This window comes from Trachurus japonicus, chromosome 24 (genome assembly GCF_045865225.1).
Source record: "Trachurus japonicus isolate A0001 chromosome 24, Traja_1.0".
Taxonomy (NCBI): Eukaryota; Metazoa; Chordata; class Actinopteri; order Carangiformes; family Carangidae; genus Trachurus; species Trachurus japonicus.
The window spans coordinates 1,379,699-1,395,022 of NC_140930.1; the positions used below are offsets into that span (position 1 = coordinate 1,379,699).

Sequence of the window (15,324 nt, forward strand, 5' to 3'; positions counted from 1 at the left end):
ATGAATTTGTTAAAGAGTGGACCCCCCTGAGTATGTTTTTTGGTTGTGAGTGGCCATCAATAATAAGTATTGGTGTAAATTAAGATAACACCCCCACCCTACACACACTTTTTTTTTCTCCTGTCTTTTACATCTATTTGTGCTTTTGATTTTTCTTATATTATGTTGTATTATTTTGTGTTGTATGTTGTGTTTCGTGACAGCGGAAGGCTGTAAGTTTGTGTTACTTCTCTGATGAGCTTGTCTTGCTCAATCAAAAATTAAAAACAAAGTAAAAAGAAAAGAAGTTTGAGTGATTCATCAGTTTGAACTCTATTTATTAACTATTATAACTACTATATATAACTATTATAACTATTTATATCATGACAGAGACGCTCAGTCAGGTGTTTCATCAGTTTCCTAAATTAAATATAATATAAACTGTGAATTTATTTTACAGGATATTTCAATAAAGTTTAACATGTTCAAAGATCTTTATTTACAAATAAACAACAGAATCAACAACAACAACTCGACTGAACAGACGAGTTTCATAAAAAGCATCATTTAAAATATGTCTGATTATATAGAATTCCCTTTTAATTCATCCAGGTGATGTTGGTGGTCATCGTGCGCCGTCTCTGAGGTCTGAAGAAGTGATTTATAAAATGTTTATAAAAGATATTTATCTATTACAAAACTCTTCTGTCTTCCCCCTCGGCCACACACTGGGAGTAGGAGGTCTGGTCCAGGTAGAGCACGCTGCACACCTGGCTCACCTTGCACCGGCCCTCGCAGGTGAGGCTGCTGTTGTAGCCGACCATGAAGTGGGTGAAGTAGCGAGCGAAGGCGGAGGAGCCGTGCAGCCCGAAGCTCAGGCCCAGCTGCAGCAGGCTGCCGGGCCTCAGGTCCTTCAGGCCGAACGCCTGCGTCATGGCGTACTCCAGCCGCCAGTCGGACCGCTGCTGCCGGTTGGCCTCCGTCAGGTTCAGGTAGAACTGATGCAGGTCCTGCACAGACACGGCACACAGTACAGCTCAGTACAAGTCTTTTATTGTGAAGTTCAAACTCCCTGACCCTGTCACAAAGCCCGTCTGCTGCAAAACTGACGGAGCATCACTGTCAGCACTGCAAAAACTCTGCATCTTACCAAGAATATTTGTCTGATTTCTAGTCAAAACAAATCTCATTCTACTTAAAATAAGACTCATCACATTAAAAGCAGCTTGTTTTTAGACACTTTTTACTTCTTTCAAGCAGATTTTCACCTGAAATTAGTAGAAAAACCTGATAGTGGAGCAAGTTTTTCTTTCTTAATACAAACACAAAAAACTTCCTTTCACTGGCAGATTTTTCTACCTATTTCAATTGAAAATTAGTTTGAAACAAGTGAAAATGATCTAAAAACAAGTTCATTTTTAGGTGATGAGTCTTATTTTAAGTGGAAAGAGGTTAGTTTTGACAAGAAATTAGATATTTTGACAAGAAATAAGACAAACATTCTTGGAAAGATTGTGAGTTTTTGCAGTGTGTGAAGTGAAGTCTAATGTGTTGTAGTGGGTAAACTGCTTTTTAGGTGGTAAACTGTTCATATTTGTATCACTGGTGGTTCTCAAACTTTTTTACATGAAGGACCCAAAATTGACACAAATTAGACCATGGACCCCCATTGGACAAAATTTTGAAGCAAAGACCAGAAATACACAAACAATCAATGTACGTTTGAATTAGGTGTACATTTTTGAAAGATTATAGAGAAATATCTGGAAAAAAAGTTGAAACATTTCTAGAAAAAAGTGGTAAGATTTCAAAAAAATAACCCAAAAAAAGTTTAAGAAAAAAATTGTAAAAAGTATTTTTTTTAATTTAGAAAAAAATAGTAAGAATTCGCAAAAAATTTTAGAAAAAAAGATATATATGCAAAATTTCTCTCTCTCAAAAAAAGGGGCAAACAATAATACAAAAAGGGGTAACATTTCTTGAAAAAAATAATAAAAAGTAAAAGAAAGAAAAATTGAGAAGAAACTGGTAAAAATTTCTCCAAAAAATTCTAGGAAAAGTGGTAAAGATTTCTGGAAAAAAAAAAAAAAAGTTAAAAAATTGAGAAGAAAAAGTTGGGGACCCCCTTGAACTTATAACTTTAGTTAGATAGTTTTGTTGTACTGGGTATACTGATACATTTATGCATTTTCAGTGGGTATACTGAGTGCACCTGAGTATCACATAGACGACACCGCTGATCACTGCGATTACAAACTCTACTACTTTAACAGAGCGAGAGGAAACACAGCAGAGGGGGCGGAGCCAGAGTGAGTGACAGCAGCAGCTTCCTACCAACACGGCGAAGTCGTCGTCGTCGTCGTACAGATACATGCGGAACGACGGGTTGTTGGAGTACGGCTCCGACACGTGTTTGATGGGAGTGACGGCCGGAGACACGAAGAGCGAGTTCAGAGGGTTCCCTGCACACACACACACACACACACACACACACACACACACACACACACACACACACACACACACACACACACACACACACACACACACACACACACACACACACACACACACACACACACACACACACACACACACACACACACACACACACACACTTTAACCTTCTTTTCATATTGTTCTTAAAGGAGAAGTGCCATTTTTTTACAACCTGGACCTTATTTCTGGCATAAATCCGGTGGTTTACTCAGCCATATAACTTCATGTCATTAGGATCCTTCAGACGATATTTAGATCCATTCCAGAGCCGCGTGTATCCATATAGTGGGAATGATGGGGGCACCGACATGCAGCCTCTAAATAACATATTATCTGCAGTGAAACTGGTTCATTTCACCAACAAGCCGACCGTCGCAAAAAAATAAATTAAAAATTAAAAAGCCGACCTTCAGGTTCATTGAGGCAACAGGGAAGAAATACAGTGTATATAAAAGTGAAATGGGAAAAAGAATTCAATATTGAGTTGTCTGGGAGTGATTGGCAGTCCATATTTAGGACCCAACATACATCTATAAGCTCTAAAAAATGGAGGGAGTTTGGTGGGAAAAATTTAACAAGTTTTTTTATTACACCAAAAATAAACAATTAGGCCAACAACAATATTGTTGGAGAAATTGTGGGCAACTGTATGCCAACCATTCTCGTATATTTTGGTCATGTATGAACAGGGTATCCGCGGGGTCTTGAAAAGTATTAAAAGGTGATAAATCAATTTTGGGAAAATTAAGACCCTTAACAAGTATTAAAAAGTCTTTTCACGACTTTATAAAGTCTTACATTTTGAAGGTATTTTTTCTGAATTAGCCGTCCAAGAGTTTGAGTCCTAAAAAACATTGTGAAAGTGTGTGTGAATTTATTCATTTTATTAAAAAACAAAGATGAACCGGTACATAAAAAAGAAAAGAATATTGTTGTTTTGGTTTTTTGAGAGTGGAGCAATGTTTTTTGTTTTTTTTTATTATAAACTTTGCCTTTGATTTATTATCCCAGCCTTTTTTGAACTCTGTTGTATCATAGTGGTCTATAGTCTTTATCACAAACTAAAACTGTTCAGTTAAAAGTGTCACTGATGTAAATGGTTACAGCTTGAAGTGGTGGTGAGGTATTGAAAAATAATGAGAAGGTCTTGAAAAAGTCGTAAAAAGGTTTTAGAATTAACTTCAAGATTCCTGTATAAACCCTGATGAAAATACAGCCATTTTGGGAGGGGGTTTTAAGAGCCATGGGTGAAATGTTTGGATATAATATTCCTAATGATCCTCGGTATGTGTATCTAGGTCTGATACCAGATGATGTAATAGGTAAGGAAGCCATTACAAGGAGTTGGCTGAGAACTGAGCCACCTGGACTGAGGGTAGGGGTAGGGTACCAAAGGATCCTAATGAAGTTATATGGGTGAGTAAACGACCGTATTTTATGCCAGAAATAAGGTCCAGGTTGTAAAAAACGGCGCTTCTCCTTTAAAGACATTTGAATTAAATCAGTGAATCACACACATAAAGCAATTCAAAATAGGAAAACATGGTATATTTATATTTATATGTATAATATGTTGTATATTTTTTATAGATATATAGATATATTGGGTTATTATAATGTGTAAACTGCAGAATGAATTTATATGCTGTAGAATGAATGAATATGCAATATAATATGAAGAGTTGATTGTGAAATAATGTATACATATAATATATAATAATGTAGATATTATGTGTGTGAGAGAACCCGTTTAATATGTGATGACTTACTAACAAAAAAATGGATAAAGCACAGTAACAAAGTGGAAACGCTCACTCTGATTTTGTTTTGTTAGGTGAGGCGTATTGCTCACTTGTTTTTTGTATTTTCTTTGTTTTTAATTTTCGTTTCTTTTTATATAATGTCTCTGTTTTTGTATTATTGAATGTATATTTGATACAAACTTGAACAAACTGTGTGACTGTGCGACGCGCTCGTTACCGTCGGCGTCCAGCAGCACCATGACGCTGTCCCGGTGGGTGTGGCCGTAGAAGTGACCCGCGATCACGTGACTGTACTTCCTGAAGATGGCGACCAGCCTCTCGTTGTGGCGCCGCCGCACCGCCGTCGTGTTCCTGGCGAAGGGCAGGAATCCCACCGGCACGTGGCCGATGACGTAGACCTGCAAACACACACACACACACACACACACACAGACACATAGACACAACACACACACCGTCTGTAAAAATGACCAGCAGGCAGCAGCAGTGTGTGAGGAAGGTCAAAGTAGAGCACTGGAAAAGAGAGTAAGGACACCTCCATTGACTCCCGTGGTAATAAGGGTTTAAGGGTTTAAGGGTTTAAGGGTTTTGCGCCCCTAGTGGCAGGATATGGGTATTGCAAAAGCGAAGCCCAGAAAACCCATTCACTCCAATGTATGTGTGTTTCCCACTTCCTTGTACACTGCAAAAAGTCAAAATCTTACCAAGAATATTTGTCTTATTTCTAGTCAAAATGTCATTTCTAGTCAAAAAAATCTCATTATAATTAAAATAAGACTCATCACATTAAAAAGCAGCTTGTTTTTAGACACGTTTTACTTCTTTCAAGCCTATTTTCACTTGAAATAAGTAGAAAAATCTGATAGTGGCAGAAAAAGCAGAAAAAACTTGTTTCACTGGCAGATTTTTCTACTTATTTCAAGTGAAAATTTGTTTGAAACAAATGAAAATGATCTAAAAACAAGTTAATTTTTAGGTGATGAGTCTTATTTTAAGTGAAAAGAGATTAGTTTTGACTAGAAATGAGACATTTTGACAAGAAATAAGACAAATATTCTTGGAAGGATTTTGAGATTTTGCAGTGTAAATTGATGAAAACAGCCGTGTTTCTGTTTTTAGGTGTCTTGGTCATATCAAATTATACTTATAATTTGTTAATTACAAAATGTAGATTGAAACATTCATGTAGACAACTGTTTTTTTTTTTTACTCGTCTATGTGTTTATCTGTAAAGGATCCTCAATGATGCTATTAACGTGGGTGATCTATAAATGTCCTTAAATTATTGAAAACACCACACTGCTCATTCACCAACAATGCAGAGATGTCAGTTCTTGGGCGCTTTTGCAATACCCATATTCCTCCACCAGGAGGCGCTGCCATTGGACCGATGCGTGTCGTTACTCTCTTTTCCAGCGCTCTAGGAGGTCAAAGGTCATCATCGCGGTGCGACACCTTCTCGAGGCTCCGAGCGGCTTCCTCCAGAGTCGCCTGCAGCCACTGGAACTGTCCGGCCGGGTCGGTGTCGTTGGCCGTGGCCTTGTCGGGGCCGTAGTACAGGATGGTGTTGAGGCTCAGCAGCCGCAGACCGGGCCGGACGCGCTGGGAGTAGAAACCTCCTGAGGAGCACAGCGGCATGTCAGCGCCATGCCATACCATACCAACTTTATTCATAAAGCACTTTAAAAACCCAGTGGACCAAAGTGCTGTACAAAATCACACATAAAATATACAATTGGTATAAGACACAAAATGTACATAAAACATAACAGAATAAAATAATAAAAAGTAAAAATAAAGTGCATTTAAAATAACACTATATAAAACCAATAAAACAATTAAAACATAGCATATAGGTAAAAATTAGTCAAACAATAAATAACTAATAGCAGATTAAAAGACATCAATTTAAAACGGGGTCAAAGGCCATGGAGAAGAGGTGGGTTTTGAGGCGCTTTTTAAAAACATGCAGCGATGGAGCTTGTCTGATGAGATAAGCCTGTTAGTCAATTTAATGATTTAACAATAGTTAAAGGTATAGTACGTAGGAATTCCCCCCCATCTCGCGGTGCGGTTGCATATCTGAACGTATTCTTGATGTTGCATTCAGGTGAAATGGGGCAGACGTCAACAGACGCTGCATGTAACAGGATAAACAAGTGTCTATGGGTTTTTGTTTTGAATGCAGTGGTTATTTTATAGTTTTGCAGCTTTATCTGTCTCATTTGTTTTGTATACAATTTTAAACTTGAAACAAACCTGTTTTTTCTTTTTTTTTGGTATCGGCTATAAAATCTTGTTTAATTATAATGGATGAAGTCAATCCAAAGTTAAGGCTTATTTACATTCATCAAAACAGATTTCTGTCATTTAAACAACTCAGACTTGAAGTTTAACACACCGAGCGTCAACTTGGGTCTCGACTCCGCCAGACTTTGAATTAGATCTAGTTTTACAAACATGTCGGCTTGTTGAAGTAAATAAACTTCTGGGTGCATGTTTGAGTCTCCATCTGACGCTGTCTGTGGCTTTGAGGGATGGAAACAGCCTAAGCAGCAGAACTTCAATCCGCTCCCATTAATCGTTGCCGTGGCGACGCGGGGACAGACACAACTACCGCAAAACAGGAGACATTAAACTGAAAACCTTCAGATTCCTTCTGTTAGACCTAAAATGTTAGGAAAATACAGCCTGAGTTGAATTCACCTGGAATTGTCCTTTAACTGGTTAGTTTAACTGATCAGTTAAGTAAGGGATAATGTATAGTTCGGAGGTTGTTATGGAGAAATAAACCCCGACAGGTTGTATGTATTTCATTCAACATGAAGGGGTTTATTTCTCCATAACAACCGACCAACTGTACATTATCCCGCTTATTACATGGTTTACGAGTGAAATAATTAATATGAAACATAATGTTGATCAAAATACGACTTTCATCGATTTAAAATTGCATTTAGCGAATCTGCAAGACCGGTCACTTCCGCTGTTTTGCCGAGCCTCCTCCCGTTCGTGCGGAGCCTCCACTCTCCTTGTAGTCTCGCTTGCCAGACCCTCCTCCAGAAAAGTTACCAGTCATTTATCTAACATCACTATTAGTCCGAAGCTGTTTAATGACGGTAAAAATGAAACACAAGGTAAATATCCTGCATAGTTTCTCTTTTCTGTGCTGCGCTGATCAGAGCGCCGTCCTTAGCAACGGTCTGTTATACATGACGACGGTCCGTTATACAGAAATAACAGACCGCAGAACGCAGCGCTGGACCAATCAGAGAGCAGCATTCAATAGAGCCGTGTAATAATAATAATTAAGATCCGTGGAGCTCAGAGCTTCACCTTCAGACAGAGTGAGAAGAGCTTCAGGCTCCAACCAGCAGCTCCACAGCTCAGCAGCGGCTCTGTACACGGCGTTGGTGGAGCTCGGCATCTGGTCCTGGCAACGGCAACAACAATGAGAACCACAACGACAAGAAAGACAACAACAACAACAACGAGAGAGAGTGTGTGTGTGTGTGTGTGTGTGTACCTGGGGCCAGTAGTCGTGGTTACCGAGGGCGGGGAAGACGGTCAGGTTGGGGAAGTGCTGTCTGATGGTCCGGGTCATGTTGCTGAGCACCTGGATCACTGAGTCTGTGGAGAGCTGGCCCACGGGGACGTGAGGGGGGGAGTCTCTGTGGGGGTTTACAAATCACTGAATGGTTTAGGTCCAGAATACATGAATGACATGTCAGTAGAGTCTAAACTACATGAACGACGTGTCAGTAGAGTCTAAACTACATGAATGACGTGTCAGTAGAGTCTAAACTACATGAATGACGTGTTAGTAGAGTCTAAACTACATGAATGACGTGTTAGTAGAGTCTAAACTACATGAATGACGTGTTAGTAGAGTCTAAACTACATGAATGACGTGTCAGTAGAGTCTAAACTACATGAATGACGTGTCAGTAGAGTCTAAACTACATGAACGACGTGTTAGTAGAGTCTAAACTACATGAATGACGTGTCAGTAGAGTCTAAACTACATGAACGACGTGTTAGTAGAGTCTAAACTACATGAATGACGTGTCAGTAGAGTCTAAACTACATGAATGACGTGTTAGAGTCTAAACTACATGAATGACATGTTAGTAGAGTCTAAACTACATGAATGACGTGTTAGAGTCTAAACTACATGAACGACATGTCAGTAGAGTCTAAACTACATGAATGACGTGTCAGTAGAGTCTAAACTACATGAATGACGTGTTAGAGTCTAAACTACATGAATGACATGTTAGTAGAGTCTAAACTACATGAATGACATGTTAGTAGAGTCTAAACTACATGAATGACGTGTCAGTAGAGTCTAAACTACATGAATGACGTGTTAGAGTCTAAACTACATGAACGACATGTCAGTAGAGTCTAAACTACATGAATGACATGTCAGTAGAGTCTAAACTACATGAATGACGTGTCAGTAGAGTCTAAACTACATGAACGACATGTCGGTAGAGTCTAAACTACATGAACGACGTGTCGGTAGAGTCTAAACTACATGAATGACGTGTTAGAGTCTAAACTACATGAATGACGTGTTAGTAGAGTCTAAACTACATGAATGACGTGTTAGAGTCTAAACTACATGAATGACGTGTTAGTAGAGTCTAAACTACATGAATGACGTGTTGGTAGAGTCTAAACTACATGAATGACATGTTAGTAGAGTCTAAACTACATGAATGACGTGTCAGTAGAGTCTAAACTACATGAATGACGTGTTAGTAGAGTCTAAACCCAGTCGAGCTCTGAGATCTACTGACTCAGGTCAGATAGTGGAGCTCAGAGTTCAGACCAGACATGGTGAAGCAGCATTTAGCTGCTATGCTGCAACAACTGGAACAAAATACCAGCAGACCTGAGATCAGCCCCAACTGTCAGCACTTTTAAATCCAGGTTAAAAACATTTCTCTTTTCACGTGCTTATAGCTGAGCTCTTTTAAGAACTTTAAAAACGTTATCTATTGTCTTTTATTTTACTTTTATTTGCTCTTGATTTTAACTCTGTTTTTAGTGTTTTGTTTGTTTTTATTCTGTCTTATGCTTCTTTTTTTTAATGTTTTTTCTTTATGTAAAGCACATTGAGTTGCCTTGGTATGAAATGCGCTATATAAATAAAGATGCCTTGCCTTGCCTTACAACTAGAGACATTTGTGGTCGATAACTTGATCTTTTTTTTTGGGGGGGGGGGTTCTTACTGAGTCTGACGGTGCCTTAGACCAGGGGTTACATTTACGACGGATTATCCCTTTAATTCTGAAACGCGGTTCTGGCTTCCCGTCACTAAACCCTGAGCTGCACCCGTGACAGTGGGAACAAGCAGAGCTCCAGGTTTCACTTCCTGTTCTCTGGAGTTTCCCCTCGGCTCAGACACTGTCGTCACGACGACTGTTTCTGTTTAAAGGACAATTCTGGGCAAATTCAACCCGGGGCTGTATGTTCCTAACATTTTAGGTCTAACAGAAGGAATCTGAAGATGTTCAGTTTAATATCTCCTGTTTTGTGGTAGTTATGGTCTGTCCCCGCGTCGCCATGGCAGCGATGAATGGAAGCGGATTGAAGTTCTGCTGCTTAGGCTGTTTCCATCCCTCAAAGCCACAGACAGCGTCAGATGGAGACTCAAACATGCAGCCAGAAGTTTATTTACTTCAACAAGCCGACATGTTTGTAAAACTAGATCTAATTCAAAGTCTCCCGGAGTCGAGACCCAAGTTGACGCTCGGTGTGTTCAGGTGCAGTGGGAGCTCCCGCTTGTGTCATAAACACTGCAAAAACTCAAAATCTTACCAAGAATATTTGTCTAATTTCTAGTCAAAACAAATCTCATTCTACTAAAAATAAGACACTTAAGACACAATAAGACACTTTTTACTTCTTTCAATCATATTATATAAAAATCTGATAGTGGAGCAAGTTTTTCTTTCTTATTACAAGCACAAAAAAACTCGCTTTCAGATTCTTCTACTTACCGTATTTCCTCTAATAGAGGCCGAGGCCTTTATTTACTTTAGCTGCCCAGGGGAACCGGCCTGTATTGGAGACCGGCTTATATTTGAGAGAGGCTATTATTTCTTCCTCTGTTTCATGCTGGTGCTCAAATTTGACAGTTACCGTGCTCAGTTTTCATTCTGCCTACAATTAATTATATTTTTTTACACATTACTGTAGCAGGTACCGCAACAGCAGCGATCAGCTGGACAGGATTAGGCTAATAAACGCTGGAGCACAAGTGACCAGTTTTGTCACAGATCGGGTAGCGTCGCAAATCGGGTAGTGACACGCCATGCTGCTAAAGCTCTCTTCGGTCGAGTTGTCAGTGACTGTTTCCTTGAAGCGTGGGTTCATGTGGCACTTCAGATCTAGCTACTGCCATCTGCTGGCACTTGTGGGTTACTGCATCCGTGTTTGGCCGCCTGAGACCAGTGCATCCACAGTGACTGAAATTCAGGTTTTTTCTGTTTGTTTGTTTTTTTCCCATTGACCCGGCCTGTATTTGGGGCCGGCCTTTATTTGTTCGTGTAAACCACGCCCCCGGCCATTATAACAGACCCGGCTATTAAATAGATACCGGCTACTATTAGAGGAAATACGGTATTTGAAGTAATAATGTGTTTGAAACAAGTGAAAATGATCTAAAAACAAGTTAATTTTTAGGTGATGAGTCTCATTTTAAATGGAAAGAGCTTAGTTTTGACTAGAAACGAGACACATATTCTTGGATAGATTGTGAGTTTTTGTAGTGAACACATCAACTCTGGACTTGCTTGAAGTAAATAAACTTCTGGCTGCATGTTTGAGTCTCCATCTGACGCTGTCTGTGGCTTTGAGGGATGGAAACAGCCTAAGCAGCAGAACTTCAATCCGCTCCCATTCATCGCTGCCGTGGCGATGCGGGGACAGACACAACTACCGCAAAACAGGAGACATTAAACTGAAAACCTTCAGATTCCTTCTGTTAGACCTAAAATGTTAGGAACATACATGCAGCCCTGAGTTGAATTTGCCCGGAATTGTCCTTTAAAGGGACAACGAGGAGTTTCTATTTGGTTATAAAAAAGTCTGATATTAATGTGGATGAATCTACGTTACCACTTGTTAATGGTCCATTTTAGATAAATCTATGGTTTTGTCTCTATGGTTATTTTGTTATTATTAGTGGTGGTGGAAATGCTGGGCGAGCCGACCAGCGTTTCTTTACTTTCGGTTTCGTGGCGAGTCATGAGAATAACGCCGCCGAATCTCCGTTTATGGTGGGAACTACGACGGTATGTGATCGTCTTCCAACCTCTGACTTTAATTCTTGATGAATGAAAACATGAGTCTGTCTTGCGCTGGTCAAAGAATTTCACGGTGCGGAGGCTCATAAATGTAGTGAGAAAACACTTCACTTTAACAAAACTCCTGGTTGTCCCTTTAAGTCGCTGTCTCTTTCACTGATCTGTGTGATTCCTCCTGCTCCTTTCACAACCTCTGATCCGTCCAGTTACGGCCGCAAACCACTGACTAAGAGAAGAGGAAGTGACACGAAACAGGAAGCTCAGAGAGGAACATCACAAGACCAGGAAGAACAGTCTGTCCCCGAGTCGTCATCGAAGCAGCACGAAGGAGGAGGAGGAGGAGGAGGAGGAGAAGAGAGGAGGAGGAGGAGGAGGAGGAGAAGAGAGGAGGAGGAGGAGAAGAGAGGACTGACCCGGTCCAGATGAGGAAGTCGTGCGGCTGTGTGAGCGTTGCCATGTGAGCCAGCGCCGACTGGATGAGGCCGTAGGGCGAGTCACACAGGAAGTCTCCGTAGGGGCCGGCGGCGGCGGCCGCAGCGCCGGCGGAGGACGAGCAGACCTTGGTCGGGTCGGGGTCCAGCCGGTAGCTGGGGTCCAGGTGCAGGTCCGTGACCTGCCAGAACCGGCTGCTGCTGCCTGCACACAGACCACAACAACACCAGCAGGTAGGAGCGGGGTTACAGGCAGATGTTTAAAGGGATAGGTCACCCAAAATTTAAAATTTCACTCATTATCTATCTACTCACCCTCATGTCAGCAGTATTTGTCCATATACTGGTTGTGAATGGAGCTCACTTTTCTTCTTCCAAAAAGACACACCAAAAAAACATCCAAATACCTCCATGCTGCTCGTCTGTAATGTCCCTCTTGTATTGATAGATAGATAGATAGATAGATAGATAGATAGATAGATAGATAGATAGATAGATAGATAGATAGATAGATAGATAGATAGATAGATAGATAGATAGATAGAACTTTATTCATCCCGAAGGAAATTATTTGGCCAGGCCGCTCCAGAGAAAATACTTAATTAAAGAAATAAATAGGATACAAGGAGGAAAATATATGACAAAAATATATCCTACAATGTCTAGACAATATACACAACAAAGAAGCAACCTAGATACAAGTTAAAAGTTAAATACAGTGCAACATTAATTAAAAAAGTGCTGCAATACAAAGTCCGAAAAACACAATCTAAGAATTAGATATGTTATTGTGTATGTTTTATGTTCCCCTCCCAGCAAAGGGTGAGGAATTGTACAGTCTGATTGCCACAGGGAGGAAAGACCTCCTGTGGCGTTCTGTAGTGCACTTGGGTGGTCGCAGTCTCTGGCTGAAGGAGCTCTGGCAGGATGCCAGTGTGGCATGCATATTGAAGCCCCAACATGAGAAATTGTTCAGAAAAAAAATTAAATAAGTCTATATTTTAAGCTTGTTTGTAGCGGAAGCTCCCAGTGTCTCAGTTCACTGCTCTTCCTGTGTCATTGCACTGACCACTGACCAGTCATGTCGGGGCTTCAATACCAGAGGGACATTACAGACGAGCAGCATGGAGGTATTTGGATGTTTTTTTGGTGTGTCTTTTACCATTATATGGACAAATACTGCTGCGTGGACCCCCCCTCTTTCCAAGAATATTTGTCTTATTTCTTGTCAAAATGTCTCATTTCTAGTCAAAACTAAAATCTTTTCACGTAAAATAAGACTCATCACCTAAAAATGAACTTATTTTTTAGATAATTTTCATTTGTTTAAACTAATTTTCACTTGAAATATAGAAAAATCTGCCAGTGAAAGAAAGTTGTTTGTGTTTGTAATAAGAAAGAAAAACTTGCTCCACTATCAGATTTTTCTACTTATTTCAAGTGAAAATCTGCTTGAAAGAAGTAAAAAGTGTCTAAAAACAAACTGCTTTTAATGTGATGAGTCTGATTTTAAGTAGAATGAGATTTGTTTTGACTAGAAATGACATTTTTGACTAAGAATAAGACAAATATTCTTGGTAAGATTTTGAGTTTTTGCAGTGTAAAACGGTTCCGCTGGTCTGTGGAGTTAATGGATCTTTATTCTTTAACCCGCGGTGGTTCTGGTTCTAACACCGGGGTGTCCGCTCACCTGTGGCCGGCCGGGAGCTGCCTCCGGCCGGGGCGGCGGGGCGCGGAGCCGCGGAGCAGAGCAGCAGCAGCAGCAGCAGCAGCAACACGGCCGCCGGGAATCGATCCATGTTCATCAGACAGTGGTGGTGACTGACATGCAGCTGTCTGTCTGTCTGTGACCGCGGTCAACAGCTGAGCAGAGTCAAAACAGGAAGTGTGCAGCAGCGGACACTCGGTCATGTGACGTGAGGCGCAGGGGGGGCGGGGCTTAGAGCAGCTGCAGCAGCAAACTTCTACCTGAGGCTTTTTACCTGCGCTGCTGTGACGTCACCTCACGTTTAGCCTATAGGTCTTATGTCTTAATGGAGGTCAAACCTGAAAACCTCTGTGAGATTGTTTGAAAAGATAACCTCTACTTTCAGTTCAGTTGTTCACTTGTGTTTGTTGGTTTTAGTTAGGGTTTTGTTTGTTTTTTTGTTTCTTTGGGTGAGTTTATAATATAATATAATATATTTAATGAAATTTAATGAAAAACATCTGATACAGGACATAAATCCTTTACATCAGACTCAATTAATAACAACATACAAACATTTAAACACAAATATACCAACCCATACATAATCACTAAAATACATGTAACAGAATAATCCCCAAAATATATAATATAATATAATATAATATAATATAATATAATATAATATAATATAATATAATATAATATAATATAATAAATAAACCATGACCTCATCAAACATGGTAACTGCTGAAACCAACAGGTTCTGACCAGGTCATGTGACCAATACAAGTTTTTTTTTTAAATAAAGGAACTTGGAGTAAATCACCGCACTCACAACCAGCGTATATTATTCCAAGGTGCCAGAAAACCACAAGAAAGAAGAGTATCTGCAACATTGTGTAACCCTGATGAAGGTCTTCTGACCGAAAGCTTGGTCTGTTAAAATACTGAAACTTGCATCAGATTCAATTAAGTGTGCAGTTACTCTTCTTTTTTTGTACAATGATTAATAAAGACAAATAGTTGTGAAAATGAATTATTACTAATAAGCCTATAATAAATCAGATATATTGTACTCATGACCAGTGATGGAAATAAAGAAGTTATAAAATATCAGCACTACTTCTTTCACTAAGCCCTAACAATGAATTAAAAAAGTTACTGTTTCCTCCGTTATAACTCTGTTACCGTTACTGACAATAAAACGCTCCGTTACTTGACTCAAGAAGTCTCCTCACAAAATAATTAAAGTGTAGCTACGTTTGTCAGTTCATTAACTGGTTGGAAAAAAGGCCGTTTTACTGGAACTAACCGACTCACTCAGTATTCCTCCACACAGACAGGAGCTGGTGCCATTTCTGTTTTTGTTTTTTGTTTTTTCGCGATCAGATGAAACTAAAACCTGGACTTCCAACATGGCCGCCGCCTTCAACACAGTGTTTGACAGAGGAAACCAGAAACATGTGAGTCTCATAATGAGCTGCTGGTTCTGGACTGAGTGTTGAATCTAATCTGAGAGCAGAGACGGGTTTCCTTCCTTTATATAGAATAAAATAAAATAAAATAAAATAAAACATTCGTCTCTGAGCTTCTTCTTTAAAGGGACAACCAGGAGTTTCTATTTGGTTATAAAAAGTCTG

At 39.9% G+C, this 15,324-nt stretch overlaps 1 protein-coding gene across 1 annotated transcript; it reads right to left on the reverse strand.

Annotated features, from left to right (window-relative positions):
* Nucleotides 1–452: 452 nt before the first annotated feature.
* Nucleotides 453–13,818, reverse strand: smpdl3a (sphingomyelin phosphodiesterase acid like 3A). The gene is made up of 8 exons (XM_085770604.1): nucleotides 13,685–13,818; nucleotides 11,977–12,199; nucleotides 7,771–7,915; nucleotides 7,581–7,677; nucleotides 5,700–5,863; nucleotides 4,462–4,642; nucleotides 2,317–2,444; nucleotides 453–992 (listed from the first exon to the last, which is right to left on the reverse strand). The coding sequence occupies exons 1-8, from the start codon at nucleotides 13,797–13,799 to the stop codon at nucleotides 675–677; spliced, it is 1,371 nt and encodes a 456-aa protein (XP_085626730.1). The 5' UTR covers nucleotides 13,800–13,818; the 3' UTR covers nucleotides 453–674.
* Between the last annotated feature and the right edge of the window lie 1,506 nt (nucleotides 13,819–15,324).

What these genes read in the sequence shown, in the direction of transcription:
- smpdl3a (XM_085770604.1), bottom strand. Translation starts at nt 13,799, where the DNA reads ATGAACATGGATCGATTCCCGGCGGCCGTGTTGCTGCTGCTGCTGCTG. An exon ending in CCGCTCGGAGCCTCGAGAAG is followed by an intron (nt 4,643 to 5,699) that starts GTGTCGCACCGC and finishes GTGTGTTTGCAG; the next exon opens with GTCTACGTCATCGGCCACGT. An exon ending in GGTGCTGCTGGACGCCGACG is followed by an intron (nt 2,445 to 4,461) that starts GTAACGAGCGCG and finishes GTGTGTGTGCAG; the next exon opens with GGAACCCTCTGAACTCGCTC.